General features: G+C 39.7%; 1 protein-coding gene across 3 annotated transcripts in view; it reads right to left on the minus strand.

Moving 5' to 3' along the window:
- Positions 1–22,978, minus strand: part of LOC142391696 (uncharacterized) — a 102,829-nt gene that overhangs the window by 39,367 nt on the left and 40,484 nt on the right. For all 3 annotated transcript variants that reach the window (XM_075477693.1, XM_075477684.1, XM_075477702.1), the window contains 7 exons: positions 15,138–15,182; positions 13,299–13,334; positions 8,366–8,419; positions 8,247–8,291; positions 5,267–5,299; positions 1,753–1,791; positions 1,582–1,626 (listed from right to left, as the gene is read on the minus strand). In XM_075477693.1, the coding sequence (XP_075333808.1) occupies positions 1,582–1,626; positions 1,753–1,791; positions 5,267–5,299; positions 8,247–8,291; positions 8,366–8,419; positions 13,299–13,334; positions 15,138–15,182 (297 nt within the window). The remainder of the gene's footprint in view (positions 1–1,581; positions 1,627–1,752; positions 1,792–5,266; positions 5,300–8,246; positions 8,292–8,365; positions 8,420–13,298; positions 13,335–15,137; positions 15,183–22,978) is intronic.

Consider the following 22,978-nt stretch of genomic DNA (forward strand, 5'->3'; position numbering starts at 1 on the left):
TAAATATACAAGTCTGTATTGTGTTCACTATACTTTCACTTTTCTTGGTGTGTCTCATATAGTCTTGTCTTCAGCAGGTGGGATGTATCCTCAGTCACAATGAGACTTGTCCATGATTTGCTTTGTTTACATAGTATATTTGGGATTGTTGTTTGCTGCCTTTTGGGCTCAGTTGATCATTTTGTTTTATTTCAGAATGTTCCCTGTTAGTTAATCGCTCATTATCCTTCCCAGTTTCTTTGTTTCCCTTCCAGTTCATCCGAGTTCTCTTTAAATTCTGGCCGTCAAGCTATCTATTCCTTTGGGTTTATACTTTTTGTGCTTAATATTTGCCAAACTGTGTTTTTTCGTTTTTTACCTACTCTGTGCCGTTCCTGTTCTGTACTTAGTTGTCTGAACTCTTTGAGTTAATGTCCTTTTTTTACATACAGTTTTCAAAGTGAAACTGTGATCCCTGATGGATTATGAAACTCCTTGTTTTATGCATGTTGCTGAATCTGAGCACAAAAAGTTCTCCTGTATGCCTCTGCATTCATTTTGCTGCATCAGAAACACCACATTAAAGCAGTACACACTTGGTCATAAGCTGTTTTTTTTCTTCTTGTACACTTTCCTTCTTCCATCACTTTAATTGAAGTTTTGCTTCATCAATCTGCACAACTTTGCTGTAACACTTGACCATTTTTTTTTGTGCTTTTGTGTGGATTGCACCCTGTTCTTTCAGATTCTTTTTCGTAGGCTTTGCATATAGTGGTGTATGTTCTTATTCTCTGGTCCCAAGTTCTTGTCTTAATTACATACAATCAGACATGTACAACTACACTGTTCAAAGCATTTTTAACTTGTTGTGCAGTCATCACCAGTCTGTCTGCCACTTTCTAGTTTATTGTGTATTACCTTTCATCTTGGATTGATATCTTTTCATTTCAACATCATTATAATCTTCGCTAGCATGATCACCTCTTATGGATGGCAGCTCTCGACTCTCAGTCAACAATGAGCCACTTGTGAGCTCATTTGTGCTTGAACTAACTCTGAAAAGCACACATCTGCTTGCGTAACATTCAGAAGCCAATACAATCTCAAACAAAGCCCTCTCAGTGCCGACATAAACCTACTCCAAATGAAGCTCAGTCCTCGCAGTTTCATATAGTTTACTTAGAATTGTGTTCACACACACAAAAGAGTCACTGTCTAAATATGTATGGCCTGGACTGTATGTGGATGCTTTTTTTTGTCTGGTCAGTAGCTGCACGAGAGGCTTTTATAATCTACTGGCCTGAAGTTTTTGAATCCGTACTTCTGAGATCCAAACAAGAATGGCGCGCCACTTTATTGCTACTTTAATGCCTCACTTTGTGCTTCTCTACAGAGCGCTACAACTAAATAAAACTCTCCTTCTGAAAAGCAGGTGATCAATTGTTTTCTTTCAAAATCATATGTCAGCGCTGCTTTTGTTGATGTTATATAAGAAATGGGAAACATCATTCACACTGTGGCATTGGAAGCAGTGCATGGAAACTAAAACTTAGAGACACTTAAATTGTCTTTGGTTAAGGGATAACAAGGAGAAATAGTTACCTCGTCTCCTTTCTCACCCTTTTGGGCTCGTTCCTTCATTCCATCCTTATAAACAAGAGAAAAACAGAGCACGTCAAAATCTGACTGCCGTATTCTTTGTGCGCTATTTCAAAATGGAATAAGACACCAAACATAAACATTTAACGTGTTATGATATAAACAGCTGCTTACAGTTTCAGAGAGCTGTCTTAATCCATGAGCCGTCATCACCTAGAGGTAATGAAAGAGACACAATGTTGTGCAAGCATCCTCCACTGATTACTTGCAGTAAATATAAAGAGGGTGTGAATAAACTGAACATTTTCAAGATTCACAAATCGATAGGGGCCCAGCACGAGCACAAGTCTCTGAGCATAGGTTTGATCAGAAAAGATGATATCTGTATTGGCAGAGATCATTTTCACTTCTCTTTCTTTTTTATCATTTCAAAAGATGAAGTGATGCTGCAGGAATATGAGCAAAAAAGAAAAAAAAGGAAAGGAAATGAAAGGCAAAGACCACTTGATGCACCAAACTAAAGTTGTGATCTTAAGTGTTTGTACGAGTTCTATTGTTTGTCAAGTCTGTCTGTGTACAAGGCACAGTTTTCAGATATATCACCCGCATAAAAATATATAAAGGTGAATCACAGAACAATCTGCTTGCACTTAAAAGCTAATAAAAGCTGAAAAAGTTTTTTTTTAAGTGGGCAAACAGCTGCCGTAGTGACTGACTAAACATGTGTTCAGCGTTCCAGATGTTGTTTTTGCCACATTAACACTTGAACAAGGGCCACAATCATTTTTTGAATTGCTAATACTCTACACACTACAGGGTGCAGGGGAACAGTGCAGAGACCGATGATACGAGTGATTGTTTCAGGTGGATTGCTCACAATCCAGTGGTGACTCTGGAGACATTTTAATAGTGGGCTGCACAGACAAATCGCCAGATAAAGATATAATTTAGATATGAAATACAGAGTTAAATGTTGGCAATAAAGTTGACCCGAGGTTAAAAAGAGCATCTAAGGTTTTGGCTCAGTGTATCAGACTACATTTGAATATCTTAAGAGCTTTTGTGTTGTTTTTACCATATAAATCATTCCTGGAAGCGGTTTTAAACTGATCAGACTTGGATTAAAGAAACAAGAATGGGATTTGAAGCCATTTCTTTTGCTGCTTCCATGGAATCCAAATTTTAACCCAGTCTTACTAGACATTTTGAAATAAGCAAGTTTACACGTCCAATTCTCAGTAGTTTCACAGTCCAAGTAAAAAAAAAACAAAACAATGAAATTACATTGTTTTGTGTTTAATAGTGTGATGTTAGGAAACCAGTGACCCTCCCCTGCTCTCCTTATTAAGAGTCGCAACTGCCAACATCATCATTGTGTTGTAAGCTTTAACATCATCACGTCACAAGAGTGGAAACGTTATCAGTAGAGAAACAGGTGCTGTATCGCAGTAGAGAAATAAAAAGGAAAATGTAGCTGTTGTACATGGAAACGTATTTTTCTATTAACTATTGTAAGTATTTTACAATCTATCATAAGATTGCATTGTAAACTTGGGAAGGAAATGTCTTCTGAGGGCATATTGTGAAAGGCCTTTGGTTACATGCTGTCACTGTGCCCCAATTTAGTTTGCTTTTAGTATTTTATTGTTTACCTGTGCTGGTGTCATTGTTACTTGATTAAATTGGACCTGTAAGCCCTTTTTGATTACAGGCTCTAAGGAATCCAACATAATGAGTCCTCTCTTTAGCAACAATGGCCAAAGTAAGAAAGGCTGCTATCAGTGTTTCTCATTAAGATAAGAAACAATGTGACATTGCCAGTCGTATTTCACCAAATTTACTCCATTAGCTTTCTCAAGAGCGGTGAAATACAGCCCAGCTCCATTTCTTTAACATAAGTTGGCATAACAGATTCGGTTTCACAGATCATAAAACTCAACTGTAAAGCAATGGCGCAATAAAAAACAGGACTCAATCCCAAAAAGGTGGCTTTACCGCTTTAAGGACATTGGTTGACGTGATGGCCGTGCATGCCTGTGAGCCCACTGCCCCTCCTTGTCACTAATAAACAGAGGCACAAGAAGGTTTATGAAGGGAGGGTAATGATCTGAACCCCTGCTTCTGCTGTGTAAGGGAAATCAATGCTTAACTGCCAAAATTATCTGCCATGGGAAGGCACAGAGCATAGACAGAAACTGGCACTAAATCTTCAAACAGCCTCATTTATCAATTGACTAATGTTTTCCCTATCCACTGTGTGCTGTGTTGTACATTTAGTATAACCTGGGAGGCGCACACCTCAGCACACAATGATGAACACGACTGAGTATTTCAGGTTTGATTAGAAAACGACTTCCTCTCCAAGTGAAATGAAATTAGGGGAAAAGCAAAAACTTTTCAAATGTTACTGAACATGGCAAGATGCCCATGTTCCAAAAGCACATTCAAACTGCCTACATTGATATCTATTCTTATCTCTTCGACCAGAACCAGTGAAACCAGTAGAAGTTGAGTGATCTTTTTTTTTATTATTCAGCTGTCTTATTTCCGTACCACTGACTTGCTTACAAGGAATGAAAATATGAATGAGAGCCGTCAAACCTTGCTTCAAAGATCGTTTCTGAAACCTTCAGAGGTTCAATAGGCAGCAGATCTTCAGAACAAAACCCATTAGGGTGGAGTCATCTAAATGTCAAAGCACTCACTATGGGAAAAAAAAAAAGCTCCAACACCAACAAAGTTTTCATTTGACACTATTTTCACTGTAGATTCTTTTCAGAAAGAATATGGTAAAAGCATGTCTTTGAAGTTATTACTACCAGCTCACAGATCTTTACCCAATTTGTCACAGTGTGTTTTTTTTAACTTTAAAATGTCTCAGCAACGAGCCCTTTCGCCCGAGCAACACCCACTCTGTGTCACCTTGAAAACACGTCAGATATCCACCACGATGACAGGGCCTTTTCTGTTTTTAACTGCTTTTATCCTCCGCCCCCCCAAAAAAAAGGAAAAAAAGGAAAGAAAATCTCGTATTTATAATGATGAACATTATAAATTGGTCAAGTGCTGTGTGACCCTCATTAATTCACACTATAAATATTTCTCTGTTCCAAGTGAAAGATTACACCATCATTGGGGGATGGCTAGTGCAAATGTGCTCATTTGAAGCTAAACACAGGAAATCAAAGTTCACAGTGTTTAATGTCCTTCGAGCTATTTTGTGCACAATCCTCCGCTTTGCGCATCACTAAAATCACTGAGAGGTTGTTGGCAATTAGCAGTGACTTCATTACCTAAAGGAATAAGTAATCGTCTGCTAGAGAATTTAACACAGTCATCTTCCTTAAAAGGGCTGCCCATGTTTGATGTCCTCTACGAACCCTGCCCTTCTAATCAAAAAAGGGAAATTAATATATATGAAGATCAAATTAAAAAAGGAGAGTGGAGGTTGACTGCTCTGCTGTTTATTTCTCCCTCATGGCTTACGTATGGTACAATACGAACATTTATCGATGCATAAAATATAGTCTTTTAGGTTTGTTATACACAAAAATGCACAACGGGTCCTTATGCTGTAATATACCCAACAAAGCATGTCATCCCTTGTGATAGAATGTATGATAACACGAGATAACTGGTAATAAAAAGCATTTCATAAGGTGGAGATTCATCACTATGCTGTACTTACAGGACCAGGAGGACCAGGGGGGCCAGCGTCTCCCTGAAAATATAGCAGAAACATGTCATCACTCACTATGTGTTGTCATAGCATTGTCATAGCAGTATGAGGGAGAAAAAAAAGGGAGTTTGAAGTTTTAAGGCCCTGTGTTGTTTTGGATCAAAATATAAGTGAGGGGATTTTTAGAGGACGCTTGAACCGTAGAAGCCAAGGCGTGAATTTGTTAATTACCCAGTCAATTCATCGTGGGCATCTTAGGCGTTAATGTCAGAAGATTTAACCCTTTGATAAAGACAGACATGACACTGTATGGTTAATTAACATGAAGCTTTGTAGAGACACGCTTGAGTCCCGAATAATTAATGATACTGAGTCTTGGATTATATGAATGAATGGATTATATTTGAATACAGTAAACATTTTCATGCTGCCCACATGAGGAAATCCTTTGCACAACCAGCAGAATAAAGTTTTGCAACCTGATCTTGGGAGAAATATGGGAATTAAACAACCTTTTCAATGCCTCATTATATGGTATCGGCATGTAATGCATTAAAATTACACGCTGGCAACACAGAAACAATGGCAAAAGAAAGTCAGTTAGCAGCTTCATCATGGTGGATTCACTAATTCCATCGCTCAACTGAAGTAGTATAAAGACCCACATAAGTCTGCTTATGAGGTCAGGAGAGGATGTTGGTGAAGCAGTACAAATTCATGCCTTAAAGCTAAGATTCCCTGATTGGTGGAACCGTTTCTGTAGAAGGTTTAGTCATAAAATTGTGTGGTTTCTCTCAGGTAAAGATATGGTTTGGGCGGTCTGATCTCATCTGAGAAACAACAATGAAACTTGATTTTTGAGCTTTCGCTCTATCACTCTGGTAACCCAGTCAGTGTTTTGTTTGCAGTACTTTACTGGTGACTGCCTCTGCCACTTAAGAAATGCAGCATGACAGACATGCTTGATACACAATTTTTGATGTATGTTCTTACTTACATCATACAATATCTTATCATCTAACGAATGGAATGACTCAAAATTCAAAATAGACAGTCATGGTACTATAATATTCACCGGATAAACCACCCATCCTCTCCTCTGACGCACACATTCATGTCTCCCGGAGGAATAGAAATCACATAGCGATACAACGCCTTTTCAAAAGTATAGTCATCACAAGAACATTTTTGGACATTTGCTTTTCCACCCATTTTTTTGAGGAATATAGAGTGTTTGTTAATCAATTTTAACATTGACCTATGAATGACTCAAGCATAACATAGGCACTTAAGTCAAGGGATGAACAGTGTTGTATCTACACAGACAGCTTAGCAAAGAATCAATTTATAGGCGCTTTGTTACTAGTAACCTGTTGCAAATACACACAATTTGTTCCCATTTCTTTAGATATATACAAAAAAATGACAGATAAAACAATTTGTAGACAAAAATAGTATTTACGCACAAACTAGGTGATCCCCAAAGTGCTTTTAGCTGAAAAATGAGGCATATCTCTGCATGGTGTTGAGTGTGTCCTTAAAAATGTAGAGAAACTGGCCATAAAACCTATCAACAGTTTATTAAAAGTAACTGAAAATACTGTCCTTACAAAATATTTCAAAATCAAGGACCTGAGAGATGCATCTAACCCTTGAGTTGAGTTAATCGAAGACTCATCAGAAATGGTGTCCATGGAAGTGTGGAAAGGGATGCAAGGACAACAGGCTGAGGCATGTCAAGTGACACAAGAACTGGACTGATATCAGTGGCAACAGGCTCTTATGGAGTGATGAATGCTCCCCAGAGCCTTGACCTCAACATTATTGAACCAGTGTGGGATCACCTTGTCAGAGAAAAGAACAAAAGGAAACCAACATCCAAAAAAAGAGCTTTGGAATGTCCTTCGAGAAGCCTGAAGAACTATTCCTGAAGTCTACTTGAAGAAAATTTGCCGAAAAGGGTTAAGGTTGTAGTGAAAAACAAAGGTGTGACTACCAAGCATGTTGGAATTGTTCAAAGTCTGAATTTGCCTTATATACTATATTTCGATTTATGCTTACACGTGTTTAAGTAAAGCACCGTGCCCATTTCCTACTTTTAAGGCATATAAAGAAGAGACTTTTATCAGTTTATCCCTGACATCCTGTAAAAAATATATAAACTTATGAGTCACTCTCAATTGTCTTCATTGCAATACGGGTTGCACAAAATTCTATCAAATTTCAAGGAGACAATTGATATGCCTCACAAATGAAGGTTGACATTGCAGAGAAGAATGCTGAATGTTTCTGATGGTAATTTAAGTTAAAATAATTCAGAAACCAGTTGCTTGTTTGTTAAATTTTGAGTCAAGCTACCCCAAATCTGAAAACTGGATCTACTTTAAAAACATTGGCTCTGTGAACAACACTGCCTGCAGTAAACAGTGATACTTCTTACTTGACACAGAGCCAAATGTTTCTAAAGATTTCAATGAAATCCTTTTTGGACACGACATTCTGCTAAAGGACAAATGAGGAGACACAGGGTAAAGAGGTCATTAAAGATGTGGAAGGGAAAACTGTGAATCAAAGTTTTGCTTGTTTATCCATACCGTAGGACGTTTCCTTTGCAAAATATCACCTGGACACAATTATTTGACAAGGGCAAAACAACACACACACTCTCTAATAAACCTAGACACACAACCTGTCAGCAGCAAGAAAATTAGTTGAATCATGCTTACTGGAGCAAAGGAGACAAACAATAACAGAACAAGAAATAATCACCAGCAGATTCATTATTTGCCGCTGGATGATTTCAAAGACTTTTGAAGGATGTTCAGACGCGAAGAAGATAACTAACTCAAAGGGTTTAGCCTCAAAACTTGGGTACCAATTAAACTGCTTGAACTTAGTTCCACCCGCTCAAGGCACAGGGAAGCTGAGTTTCAGGGGGCATAAACTAAGGAACTCATCATGTCTGACACTTGACGCTGATGTGACTTACTTTTTGTCCTTTCATGCCGCTGGTCCCCTCAGCATTTGGCTGACCCTGTGGGAGGAGGCCTTGGTTAATGACTCTGTAACACAGCGGCATTGTAAATGTCACTGCAGGAAAATACGTACAGGATCTCCTCTTTCCCCCTTTTCCCCTTTCCCCCCGGGGACTCCAGGCTCCCCCTGTATGTGAAGAGAGCACATCATTGACAGTGACTGACAGCAAAGGCAGGCTGGAAAGACAGAGAGCTGCGAAAGTGAAACTTGGGCAAGGGCAGTTGCCATGAATAAGTAATCAGAAGAAACATACAGTCCTGTGTCATCACAGAATCCTACCACAGTAAAGGAAAAGGAAACACATTCAAACTCCTGGTTTTGTGATATTATGGTAATGAAAAACTTAAGCCCCTGTTGCACTGCAGTAATTCTCCACATTTCCATGGTAAGATCATTCTCCTCTCTGCCAATAGATGGCACTTTGTGACTGTGTGTAAGCTGTCGGAGCATTTCAACAGGGTCTCTCTCAGTCAGTTACGTGGATAACACTCTAAGTGAACATAACAGTAAGACAAATGTACTTCTACGCTGGTCAAAACAGCTGATGAATGAATAATCATGTCACATTAATTCAAGTCTTTCATACACATTTGCACATGAGAACTCATCCCTTCCTAACTGATTAAACTGAATGCATTTATTACCTTATTAAGACTTTTTATTCTCATTTTTCTTGTGTCAAGAAGTCATACTGCACAAACAAATGGCAATAATTACATTTATTTCAGCTGCCAGACTGACTAAAATTCATGTATGACTGCACTCCATCAAGCAACGCAGACAGAGTAAAACAAATAGGTTGTTTATCAAAGATTGTTCTGTTCAAAATGCGTAGAGCTTCATAAGGATTGTTTCAGATACACTGTTTGGAAACATGATGGAGCATCTGTGTTGCATCTTGGAAAGGTGTGAAGGTTATTTGCTCACTACTTAACGGCGCATAGCCTCTGAAATATACCAGACAATAATTGCCAGTGAGTTACAGCCCCCCCCACCCGACTTGCTAATGACAGCCTCCGTAATACCACACTATTCATATAATGAGATATAGTCACTGTTTCCTCAACCAAATTAGGAGCTGTTATTAAGTCTGTAGATTGCTGCCATGTATGAACAGATGGATTGTCTTATTAATTTTTCAGGTGGGGAGGAGGGACCACCCTTCCTGAGTCTGGTTCTGCCAGAGGTTTCTTCCAGTTAAAAGGGAGTCGTTTCTCTCCACAGTCACCTCATACACGGAGATTGGACCAAACTAATTGGACTAATTTTGAATTTAATTAATTGGATTTGATTGAATTATGATTACAATGAAATGGATCTAATTGACGGTATTATTGAAGTGCCTTGAGATGGCATTCGTTGTGATTTTGTGCTACATAAATAAACTGAATTGAGCTGCTTGATTTCACCACAACAATCTTATAAGAAAACCAAACTACAAGCTTGTTACCATAAATTTTTAATTTGGTGCCAGAAATATGTTCTATTATCTGGGACAGTTGCTGTATTAATATATATCAACTTTTAAAACTTAACATTTTCCCATTTTTGGTTGATATAAGATTTCCTTTGCTCAAAAGTTTGGGGCCTTTGCTGTCAGATTTCTTTATTCAATAATGTGTGAGATGTTTTCAGCGGGTGTTGGGTCTGGATTGCAGGCAGGACAGTTTAGTAATCAAATTAATTCACTAGAAAGCCATGCAGTTGTAACACAAACAGGATGTGGTTTAATTAAATAAGCTCACGCGAGACATGACGTCACGTGACATTTCAAAATTCCAACCTGTTAGTAAGCTAGGCTTTGCTGTTGCATACAACTTCATTTCACTTTCGAAAGAAATACTGGACTATGTTTGTAAAAAAAAACGGCAACGAAATTGTGACTTTCCAGAGCGAGTTACTCCACACTCGGCAATCAACTACGGACTCACGTGACGTGATGTCTCGCGTGAGATAGCCTCCTGTTGACGGAAGAGGCTCTGATTGAGAGCAGGTACTGGCTTGATTAAATTCATTCTGGACTCTATATCCGACCACATGAAGACCTCGGGACACTTACACTTACATAACACTTACGTGGTAATGAGTAGAGGACTCTACTCATTACCACGTAAGTGTTATGTTGTTTGGAGCTGTAGAAGAGGTATAAAAATAGCGTTTTGTAGCGGTGACATGATATGCCCCTCTGACTTCCAGGCTAACGACTTTTGGCTAAAAACGGTCAAATCGAAATTCTCAAAACACATCAGAATGACATGATTTTGATGTCAACTCAACGTATGTACTCCCAACATCCCGTAAATTGATCTAAAGTGCATTTTACTCCGGATTATCCCTTTAAGAGAGTTCTGACACAGTGAATTTGGAGGCACCTTTGCATCTTGCTTTTATATGTTTTTTCTTCGCATGGATGAGTTTTAATTTCTATTTTTGGATGTAGTGACTGTGTTTTCCGAAGTTTTTCCTGGGCCCACGCAACGGTTTCTACAACGGTGTCTGAACTGGTTTTAGGCCACACGGTGGTATAAAACTACAAGCCTTCTTTTTCTTTTTTTTTAATCTCTTCCACAGTACAAATAGCAAACTGATACGGAAAATAATTTATCAGTTGTTAAGACAGTTTGTATTGAGTTTTCACCAACATTGAAGATAAAACACAGATAAATCGAAAGGAAAGCTTGTATTATCTGGGATGTCACTTGTGAAAAACCTGTGCGCTGCATTCTAGCACAAACTCAAAGAAAGATGATGTCTACCATTGTTAGATCTTCATGGAACATCATTTAGAGCTAATTTATTAGCAGGAGACTACAAAGAAAGTTAATAAACCTTTCAAATAAGATTAATTGCAGCATGGCCTGTATTTATGTAGATTATCATTGTATTTATACAATGATAAAGCCCAGGGAACTGCTCCACCTGTGGTTGACTGTGGGTGATATGTTGACTTTGAGCCACCTCGAGTCATCAACCTGCAATTAAGACAGTCGGCATCTCTCTGTCAGTGTCTGCAGTGTTCTGTCAGAGCACATTTGAGACTGTCAGTGGGGGACATACTTAAGGAGATATAATTCATGAAGACGCTATCTTTTCAGCACATCATGCACTGCAGACCTCTTTTTCTTTTTTACTTTGAAACATTCACACTGTGCTGAGTAAGAGGAGCACAGCTCCTACATATGTTACTCTACGAGCAGTTTAGTCTAACTTGCCTCTATTCTACACAAGTTAAAAAATACATAAGGAGGGCACTGAGAGGTATGGTGATGCTCTTCAATTATTACTTCTCATGAAAACCATTACTCTCTTTTCCTCTTGCAGGTGTCACAGTTTATCTCTATTCAGTTTCTCTACGTGCATGTTTTTGTTTCATCATTCTAACCAATTGAAATGTGAAGTCATTCTCTGGGACACAAGTTTTCTTGTCATCCAAAGAAAGCATAAATTTATGATGGGAAGGCGAAGATGCAGCTGTAATGTGGGGGCATGACTGATTTATAGCCAGGACAAGGCTGGCATTCACATTTAATGTAAGACTTATAGCAGGAAACAATGTGACTTGGCACCATAAGCCTCAGCCAATGTGAGTCACAGGTCTTACAATAACTGCTTTAATCATAAAATTACACTAAATCTAATATCAGCTGGGGAACTTTAGTCACCTGCTGGCTGTGTCACCTGCATGTATTTCTCCACCTTTCATATGAATTTGTTGGCTCAAATGTTTAATATTCCACACACTATTCGACACATCGTGATGCTATCATTTTTTGTTCTGGTTACATGTAGACAGCTTTGTGGGTCTTTGTCATGTTCAAGCTCTTAAACAAAACGGTGATTGTGAAAATGATCCTAAACCCACAGTCTCACAACTATTTCCCCCCTTCTGCTGGGTAAAGTTTGGAATTTTATGGCTTCCTTTTATGACATGAGAGTCATTCAGGACAATAAAGAGGCAGCTCAGCAGCCTGTTAGTGAAATCTCATGAAAACTTAATCAGGGTAACATCTCTTTTTCATTTTATTCTACACAGTATTCCTATGTCATTTTTCATCTAGATAAAGCCACTTCCCACTTTTACTTTAAAATGGCATTGTGGTTTCATTTATTCTTAGATGTAATAAGTCCGTCCACATAGGGACAATTTCCTTTTTTCAAGGTTGGCCAGCTGACACATCTCCTTCCTCTAGGCAGAGGGGAACAGGAGGAACCCAGTGGCCAGACTGGACAACACAGCCTAATACATGCCTATACATCAATTGAACAGGTGCAGTCAGGAGGTTTTTCACAACACAATAGCTTTCATTCTCGGCATGATCAGAAGAATACCACAGGAGAACTGGGGGATGATGCTGAATGTGTTTAGGTGGGTTTGTGAAATAAGCACATTCCAAAAGAGACCAGGTAGAGGTCCATATCTGAGGGTTTTTGTACATCTCATGTGTCCCTACTGAGCTACAACACCCCTGGGCTTCATGAAAATGATTGCATACTTTTTTGGAAAAGCACTGTATGTAATGGCCATCTGTCTGTTTAGAGTGTGAGCACTGAGTCATGCTGTGCTGCACTGCAGGACGTCTAGGGTTGGAGCAGCTATTAAACTTGCAGCATATACGTTGCAACTGACTGAAAGGTGCAATTTACGATGAGGGAGATCTGTTCCTTACTAATAACAAAAAAAAAAAAAAAAAAAAAAAGGAGGGAAAAGAATTGTCAGTCAGGGACAAAGCAGCTTCTGCTTTTGCTCCAACATACATCTGGCTTGTCTGAGCTGGCTGTTTGGAACAACAAGTTGTGTACATCTTCATACAGACAACGCTTTGCTGAAGATTTACCTCCATGCCTATATGGAGGCTACAACAACATTGCTCAGTCATCTTGACAATACACGCTTGCTGGGAGTGCAGGAAAGGGTCACTTTATCAAACTGGGAGACAGCTTATATCTACTTTAAATGCAGCATGTCGCTATTTTGTTTTGTGACAAACAATGTTTTGAATGATACCTTGACAGTTGCACCTTCAGAGGTTCCTGGGGGGCCCTGCAAGAAATATCAAAAGACAACTACATGAATACTTATTATGTTACTTATCATCTGTGTTTAAAACAGCAAGTGTATTCTAAAATACAACCATTAGCAGCAGTAGCCTCTGGTTATTTTTTCTAACCTTTGCACTAATGTTAGCTCTCATAAAGACAGGATTAGACACCAGTAGTGTATAGGTAATCTTTGTGGGCCGTTTTGTTATGCACCTCTCACAGAATCCACTGTCGATGTGGAATGCTAATTTGTCTTTGAAAAACAACCGCTGCCCCCTCTACTGCGCGCAACGTCCTGCTGCCAATGGACAAGAGAGAGTGATGCCCTGGAGTGTGTTGTGAATAGATGATTTTGCCCCTGAGATCTACCTCAGCAAAACAGGTGACTCATAAATGCCAATACCAAGGGATGGAGGCAAATCTGGCACATGCAAAGGGTATCATTAGGACACTGCCATTTAGAAATGTCACACCTTCTCCATTCTGTCGTTCTTTTCTCCAGCTTCTTTGTGTCCTACACTAATATTAGTTATTAAGGATGCAGGAGATGCAATGAGTTGTGCTCAAGAGATTTAAACAGTGAGTAGCTCAATTAAACTGAAAACAACTTAAGCATCTGTGATAGAATCAGAGAAGAGTCTGTCTTTATATGTTTATACATCTGAATGAAATGAAGACAAACCCTGTGCCCTGATCGAGATTGTAATCAGGGCAGTCTTGCTTGAAATTAATCGCACACTCAAAGCATCTGAACTACATGATACCTAAACGCTACTGTTTGTCCCGACATCAGCAGTTAAAGAGTCTGACAAGCTGTCTCCTTTAACACATCGTGGTGTTTGTGCCTTTTACACACACACACACGCGTGCACACTCGCACACGCACACACACACACTGTCTGTGATTGGTTTGGACACCTAAGGAAAAGACCGTAGCTCAAGAAGTCAATGAGCCTATGAGCCAGACTTGTCCCACTCATCAATACAAACACTTTCAAGTGCTACCTTAGAGTACCCCTTGTGGTCTTGTGCTAATAGTATAGCCTTTTCGGAGCAGTATCGGAGTAGATTTTGAAGAGATCCATAAAGTGTAAGCATGAAATTGGTTGACATAGATGTCTAGCAATGTTTGGAGGGTACTTTCCCACAGCCATTACACACTTTTCCATTACATGTTATATGTTTGCTGTCATTAATGACTCTTTCCTTTGATTTTATGTTGTGATGTGACGATATGGTGTCCTTGTAATGTTTGTAACACAATGTTTTTGCCAGCAGTCTTTAGTAACTTAAAAAAAACGTTACATTTGCAGAAACTATCGCTGTACCATGACAGTAATACATGAGACAGACAATCTGTGGCTCTTCTTGGTGCATATATTATAATTTGTGAGAATGTGTCATGCTTGAAACAACCAATGGGAGCAATGAGGAGTCTCTAACCAGAATAAATCATTGCCGACTCCAACAGCTGCCATGCTTACATTACGGTCTCCCCTGCAGGTAGATGTGACTGACACAGAGCTGAAGCACAGCAGAGAGGGGGGTGAAAGCTGTATTCATTCAAATGATCCACCTTCTTCTCAAGGTTACAAGGTCTGCTTTAATGCTTTAAAGCAAAGTATTGGCTCAAAGTGTTGTATCTGAGCTCATCTTTCTGTGTCTGTCAGCCAGTCAAGGTTGACAGACATTTGAGACAAGTTTTGACACTGATCCAGTAAGAATTAAAAAAAAAAAAGCAAAAAAAAAAGTCCAGTTAAATTATTTGAAAGTGAGTTTTTATGCGTTACTTTATATCACTTACAGGCAGGCCTCTGGGTCCAGGCTCCCCGGTCTTTCCTCTCCGTCCCTGGGGAAGGAAAGAAAAAAAAGTAAAAAAAAATAAATCAATAAAAGACCACAGTGAGTGAATGTGCAACAACAGGTGTGGGAAGACAAGCCTTTTGTAAGCAAATATGGCTAGACAGCAACTCCTGTCGCAATCTCTAATTGGCTTTTAATTAAGAACAAGAAAACAGTTTAATTGCTGCACCCCATGTGGCCCACTACTCTTTGTTGCCTCCTTTGGTTAACTGTCTCCTTTCCAGCTGTGTGATTCCCTTAGTGCATCAATCAACCAAAGGAGCACATACAATGGAAAAAACGGGGACAAGCCTGTGCTGGTCAGCAAACAAGGTCGGAACGAAGCCACCATCTTGGACCACTTAAGGTTTTTTTTTTTTTGTTCTTTTGTGAATTACATAGGCTTTAGGGTAGAAAGTCTTGAAAAGCTGACATCTTAATGAGATTCAATGCAATGTTAACCAAAGCATAGTTCTGACATCAAGAGGGTTTTATGTCCCCACGAGAAAAGACGATAATGCTCTGTGGATATTCACACAGCTATCCACCGGCAGAGCGTCTCAGGCTCTGTGTTGAGGACTGCTTGAAATTAGCTGGCTTTGGCAGATGTATAATCAACTCAATTAATATATTGTAATACTCTGACCAATATCAATTCACCATACAGCAATGTAATCAACTGTATTGAGACCATGCAGATTTCGGAATTAGGATGAAATTGGATTACCTCTTTCTAGTGTGAGTTCCATCATTTGACAGAAGTGCGATATTGAAGCCTCGTATTTCTCTCCCTACTGTATGTGTTAGTATGGGTGACACAAAAATACTTCTTTCCTCCACTGAGTAAGTGGCTGTGTAGATCTGTGGGAAGAGAGGCTCACAAGCTGCTGAAAGAAAAGTTGAGAATCACAAAGCGACGCCCCCAACTCTTCCCTCTGACACTCTGAGTATGCAGACTTTGATTAACTGGGTCAAATTTGACATGTGCGATAGCCTGCAACAAAGTCAAAGGAAGGAACCTCACTTTTCTAAGAACTATTGCTTTTAATCATCTGTTTGCATGTGCGCTCGTGCTCACAGACAATGTGTGTGCATGCCTGTTTGTAGTCCACAGATTACAGGATTATGAAAAGAGGAGAAGCCAAGGTGTAGTACCGTAAATATTAACCCTTAAAAATGACACAATAGAAGTGATGTACACCTGCTCTCAGGAACTGCACACTTTCCTCTGTTCACGTTGTTTGATGTACCAACAAAGCCTTGACCAGCATCTTTTGATCATCTGTGTTAATGCATCTCTACGAACACTTTAATGTGCACATGAATGAGAGAAGAGCTTGAAGAATTTAAATGGCCTTAATGTGTAAGAGCAGGGTTCTTAAACCTTGAACTCTTTGCTTCATATGGCTGGAGTAACCTCTTTGAAGGGCTGGTTACCTTTGTGACACACACAAAAAAAAAGCTTTCAGAGTGGGAGTCAAAGTGTTCAGTGGGTGTTTATGCACGAGGCTGCAGCATGTAGATTTAAAAGTGACTTTTCGCGTACAAGGTTTATTTCTCAAAAGAGAGTGTTTTGGTGAGGGTGGATGGTGTTATTTTCCTTCTTTATGTGATAATGAACAGGCTGACACAGTCACTGCTATGGCTGCAAAAAGATCAGACTGCTTGTTCTAGCCTTAGTTTCTACTGCTGCCCTTTCCCCTCTAAACACAACAAAAGTAGATTACACTGATAAGTAATCTATCTGATAAATATTTAATGAGGTATTATTCCAAGTAGGTCATGAATTATGCATTTTTAAAAATGATTGCCCTTAAAATCTCTTTTAACTCCAAAGTACAAACTAATTTTATGTCCATGTATTTCCATACTATCATCAAAATAAGTAGTGCTTCTCAGTTCCTCATCATTTTAAGTGAGAACAACTCAATGAGGGTCTGAGATCCACTCTACAGCCCTGGACCTTGCTTGCACTGTTACCCAGGAGTTCCATACAGTGGTAAGTATACTTATGTAAAAACAGGTTATGAGTTTGATTGGGAGTTTATTTCCACAGCTGAAAACTTGCCTTGAAACACTTGCACTTGCAATGGTTGTATTTTAGAATATTTTAGAATACAGCTGCATGAATCTTTTTTTTACAATTGATGGGATACATTTGTCAAAATAAACTCAGTATGGTGTTGTTACTGTAATGGGATGGTCAAGGGATGATTGTTTTCTGGTTTGAGATCACGTTGACATCTTCATTTCCAAAAAAGAAATTCAGAAATTCTGCAACTTTCTACAAAACTGTTAATTCCTTAGAAAAAAATCCAATGCAAAAACTTAGAGATATATCGTTGAGGTGAACTGCAGCCCAAAGCTCAAGGCAGTCACTAGGCAACAAGGATGAAAATTAAATGAAAACCGACTTCATTAGAAAGACAGAAATAAATAAAAAAGCGAGATCATTTGACAAAATGTGAAAGGAAAAATGTGTGGCAACAAAATAAAGTAATAATAATAATAAACCAAAAGAGCTTCCCTTTTGAACTGAACACCCCTGTGCCAAAATTTCAAGCTCAAAATGTTTAAGTGATCATAATAAATTGAAAAGAATGAAAACTCAAAAGGACCAGAGAGTAGCAGTTGAGTCTTTCCTGTCAGCTAAGCCAGCCTTAACTTTCTCATTTCTTTTTGTGTTTCTACGTCTCTAATTTATCCCTCCTTTGTGGATATGTTCATTCCATCAGTCTGATCTCATCGCTCTCTCCTGTCTGCTGCTTTTTCTTGTCATCTCTCCTTCCTTCCTTCCCCCGTTTTCTGTCACTCAGCCCGTTTCCTTTTTTCACCCAACTTCCAGCGTCTGTTGGATCACCCTTGCAATCTCTGTTGCTATGCAACGCTCGGTGTCCTATAAATTTGACAACATCCTAGTGCTTGATTATTATTTGAGTGTTGCAGTGTGAAGCCCTCCTTCAGGTCATTGCAGTAGAATAGAGGGAAGGAGAGACGCAGGAAAGCAAGAAGGCAATGAGGGATGAGAGGGAGGGAAGGAGGTGGAGAAAGATGAAGGAATTGTGGGGGAGGACAAAAAGAAGAGTTTAAGATGAACAAGCTGTTTTTAATGAAAGATGGGTTGAAAAGACCGAACAAACTCACAGGAACTACTTATCTCTTCAACTCTAAAAACCTGCAAACTGTACAAGAGAGATGTGAAAAATGCTAGATTAACTACTAATTCAATAACGATGCAGGCATAGCTAGTGAAAGCACACATCTGAGCAGAAAGGAGCAGGCTTCATGTAGACTGACAGCATATTTTGAACTTCCCACTTAGTCCTCATGGATCCGAGCCTTGACTAGCTTCAGCTCAGCAATGAGTTGTAAAGTCTAAAAGGAAAGCACAGACATGCTGCTGTGCTCAGTCTTGCAACACGAGCCTCAATCTAAGAGCAAAGTCAACAGCGACAGTGACACACAGCAGAGACACTCCTTTATGATGACTCCATAATCCTTATCCCAAATGTCAACATGTCTCGCTATTCCATGTCTCACTATCCAAACTGGGATAACACGGTGGTATAAAATGGAGAAGGCTGATTGTACCACATTTGAAGCTATGAAGCAGACATATCATCAAAAACTACATAATCCACCTGATAAATGACCCTATCAAGAGGGGTCAGAAGATAAGCTGGAGGAGCCTGAGAAAATGAACACCGCCAAACTCGAACCTGACACTGAGCAGTGAAGCACAAAATGATGGATAGTTCTCCTTTTCTTTTTTGTTTGTAAGAATTACATTTTATTTCAATCTCTATCTTACTTCACCTTCAACCAGATGTAGCAAAACACTCACAGCAAATGTCTATTGAACATGTTTACACCAAGTTCTGAAGACATTTCTTGTCAATCTGCTTGAACTAAAAATGGGGGTACAGAGAACTTTAATGTCCCCAAGGAGAAGCTCTTTGACTTTACCAAGCCAAATTTGTCTTCAACAATGTTACAGGAGAGATGACCTTTCCTTGACAGAAAAACTTACATGCCACTCTCACTCCTGCGTGGGCTGACTCCTGTCGCCCTCCGGGGACATGTCCTCACACCACCTGAGGCTTTTGTCTAACTGCTGTGCTGGGTTTAACAACAACGGATGGTTTAGCTCATGAGCAGCAGCTGTGTTCATTCAAACAGTTGTTCGTGAAGGAATGAAACTGACAAATGTCCTTGAGATTCATTTTAAATTTTATAGACGGAAGAGGTGGTGGTGTTCTATTAGAATCTAATGAAAAAAAAGTTAAATTTACAGGGGGCCAAAGAAATCGTCCCTCCATACTTGTGTTACAATAGACACTGACCTTCAAATATAAACATGGATTCTGAGAATCATGAAAGTACTTTCTCACATCCACAAAAGGCACAAAGAGGACGTTTGCCACCACACAGGATCTCATAATATCTATTCTCCAGTGAAATTGCTCAACTTAAAAAAACACATAAATAAACAGATGTATTCAGTGCATTGGTCAAGCCAACAGTTTCAGAAAAGATGCAGGCAATTACTTACGAACACTACCAGCAAAAGTTAATTTATCCTGCAATTAATTCTGAAATCTCATCCTTTCTCCTAGAATATATGTTCTCTTTTCTCATTTAGCAGTTTGCACAATGAACTGTAAGAATCAGTAAGGCCAGAAAAACTGCACTGAAAATCCAATCTGAAATACAAATTTCTGCAGCATCCTCTTACAGCTTTTATCACATTTATCTCAGCGTACGTATTTGAATTGGATACGTACATATACTTACATTAGCCTGGATGTTAGTCTTAAAACATTGTGAACTGGTGAAAGGAGTTTGTAAATACGTTCTAGCTGTGAGCTCAGTATACGGTTGCTGTCAAAACCCTAAGAAAACCCATTTTCAGTGTGTCAAGTTTGCCATCAACTCTTTTGTGGTAAATACTGATAATGCTGCTTGGGTGAAATGACACAAAAGGAAATGCAAGGACCATATCCTCACCTGCTTCTTATTAAGGATCCAATTAGTCTCAGACAGTGCAAATTCCCTACTTCTGATTGCCCTCACTGGATGCCATATTAGGACACCGCACAAGCTCAGAAAATGCCTAGGCACTGGAGCTTGCAAAGATCCCTTGCACTTGGTAAAAGCCCCAATAAAATAGGATTTGTTCCAGTTGTTTACTGAGGGTTAAGAGGAGCGGCCGGGGCAGGAAGAGAACGGCAAAGCCGACAGCTGCCTGGCAGGGGCTCAAATGCAGCTTAGCATTTTTCACCATTCTGACTGGCACACAATGCCCTCTTTAACTCACAGCCATCTAAATATTCAGGGACGTATAAAGAGATGGCTGACACTGCAGCCGACTTAAGACACAGATCAGCTGGCCAAAATTGTACCTATAGTCACTTGGCAAAAGCTTTCCATGAAGGCTTTCCTTACAGAGACTCAATCATAGACTCCATGGGACCAAATGGTTATTTGTACAAGTGCCACTAGATGGCAAACTGGTTTCATTAGAAATGTTGTGCTTGGCAGGGGACACGGCAAATGATGAAACTGTAACTTCTCTCTGAGAGAGGATGGATGTCCTCAATGCATGAATCTATGATGTGTGTTGGGTAAGATCCCTAATTAGGCAGTCTGGCAATTAGGCACTGAATACCGTAAAGAATATTTTTTTCAGTAGAAAGCTCACAATGATGAGAGAAGAAGGAAACCGACAAGAAGTAAGAAGCTATATGAGAGTGAGAAAGAATGACAATCATTTTCAGCTGCCACGCAATACAGAGGAACACAGGTGGTAGTACAGGGGTGCATGGTGACTTAACGCAGCATATCATTGAGTAAAATAACCATTATTAAGGCATTTCAGCAAACCTCTCATTCCCAATGACCACACAGTGTGCTAACACTTAAAGGATAAGACCGGTTTTTTGACATTGGGCCCTTGATTTCACATTATAACATGATGTTCTACTCACCCCTGCTTGTTGTTGAACATTTGGAGCTGTTCCGAAGATATTCGCGAGGCGTCTGGCTGCTCTCTTGAGATATTCGGCCATGAAACGGTTTCCTATGGGCAAGCTTATACAGGCACAAACTATGCTGTTTATAATTTATTAATTACTGTACACTAGCACTGATAACGTGGAGGTGCGTCGCTTACTTAAAAAAATCCGGGTTACTAATTTTGAATTTTAGCCGAATGAATAAATAGGCAGCAGGTCTGTGGGCTGTCTGTGGCAGTAGCACGACGAGGACGTCAGTAACACTTTACGACAAAAAAATCAAAATTACAGTAACCCGGATTTTTTTAAGTAAGCGACGCACCTCCACGTTATCAGTGCTACTGTACAGTAATTAATAAATTATAAACAGCATAGTTTGTGCCTGTATAAGCTTGCCCATAGGAAACCGTTTCATGGCCGAATATCTCAAGAGAGCAGCCAGACGCCTCTCGAATATCTTCGGAACAGCTCCAAATGTTCAACAACAAGCAGGGGTGAGTAGAACATCATGTTATAATGTGAAATCAAGGGCCCAATGTCAAAAAACCGGTCTTATCCTTTAAGCCAAAGGAAAACGCAGGAAAAGCAGACATCAGATGTCTATGGAAACTGAGCTATGGAAGTCCCTAGGGAGCCTCGGAAGAGCTCTTTACAGCAGCCACGTTTCTACCACATATCCAGGCATGACTTTTAAGAGCTCATTGACTTTAACAACTCCTGAGGAGAGGAGTTGCTGCTGATATTATCTGTATTTGCATCTTTATGTGGCGAGGAAATGATGATAAATCTATATTTAAGTATGAGCTCTATACGCACCCATCAGTGGAATGTCTGTGCAGTGTTTCCATGCAAGCTGGGTGCCTATTGCATTGGCTCCTCACTGGGTCAGCGATGCCTTTTCAATGTTCTCATCACCAAATGGATGCTGTTATTAGTTTTGGCTTGTTCACACTTTCATATTCTCATCTGGACATTTGGCCATATTATTCACACAGAGCAGATTGCTCCCATCCAATGTTTACAGATACTGAGTGTTTCATTAATACATTATCCAACAAGTGAACAGGAGAGGCTGAAAATCTACTTTGAATAAACCCCGGCTCATTTTACAAACCAAATATTTGAGGTCAGAGGGAATACACTGTGTAAAGATCGCTCTCTCTAGTTACTGTAGTCCTCGACGAGTCTTATGCTCAATATCACTCACCACGCATGACAGATTACACTAAGGCCCCCCACACTAGCATCTGTATAATATCAGGCCACTGTCAATGCATTGCTCCCTGATATTCCATTAAAGTGGACACAGATGAATGTGTCTAAATTGGTTGCAGGCAGGATGAGAGTGTGAAGAATCAGAATATGGATGGCAGGCTATAACAGTGTGCTGTAAGTGATGCAGCCTCCCACTACCACGCCTCTGTGCTCTGCAGTGTTCAGGGCTAAATCTCCTCCCCAACCAGCCTCCTTCCCCCTGCAACTCTTGGCTTTCCGTGTCCTCCCCCCTCCCCTTGACCGACTTGGACGAAACGGCTCACACAGACTGAGCTTACTTGGGGCAATCTTCAATCCAAGCATCAAGAAACAAAAATGCCCCTTTAAAGGTATTCACATTTTCAAACTACATCTTTTCTTGGACGTGACCTAAAATGCCAGAAGCGTGTCTTTGTGCATTTCCAGACTGGTTGGGGCCAGAGAAATCCCACTGTTTGGATGACTAAAGCCGTGGTGTGAAGTATGCAGTCACAGGGTCCAGTCAACTCCTACACATGAATATACTTCATAGAGA

The sequence above is a fragment of the Odontesthes bonariensis genome, chromosome 2, assembly GCF_027942865.1.
Source record: "Odontesthes bonariensis isolate fOdoBon6 chromosome 2, fOdoBon6.hap1, whole genome shotgun sequence".
NCBI classification, from domain to species: domain Eukaryota; kingdom Metazoa; phylum Chordata; class Actinopteri; order Atheriniformes; family Atherinopsidae; genus Odontesthes; species Odontesthes bonariensis.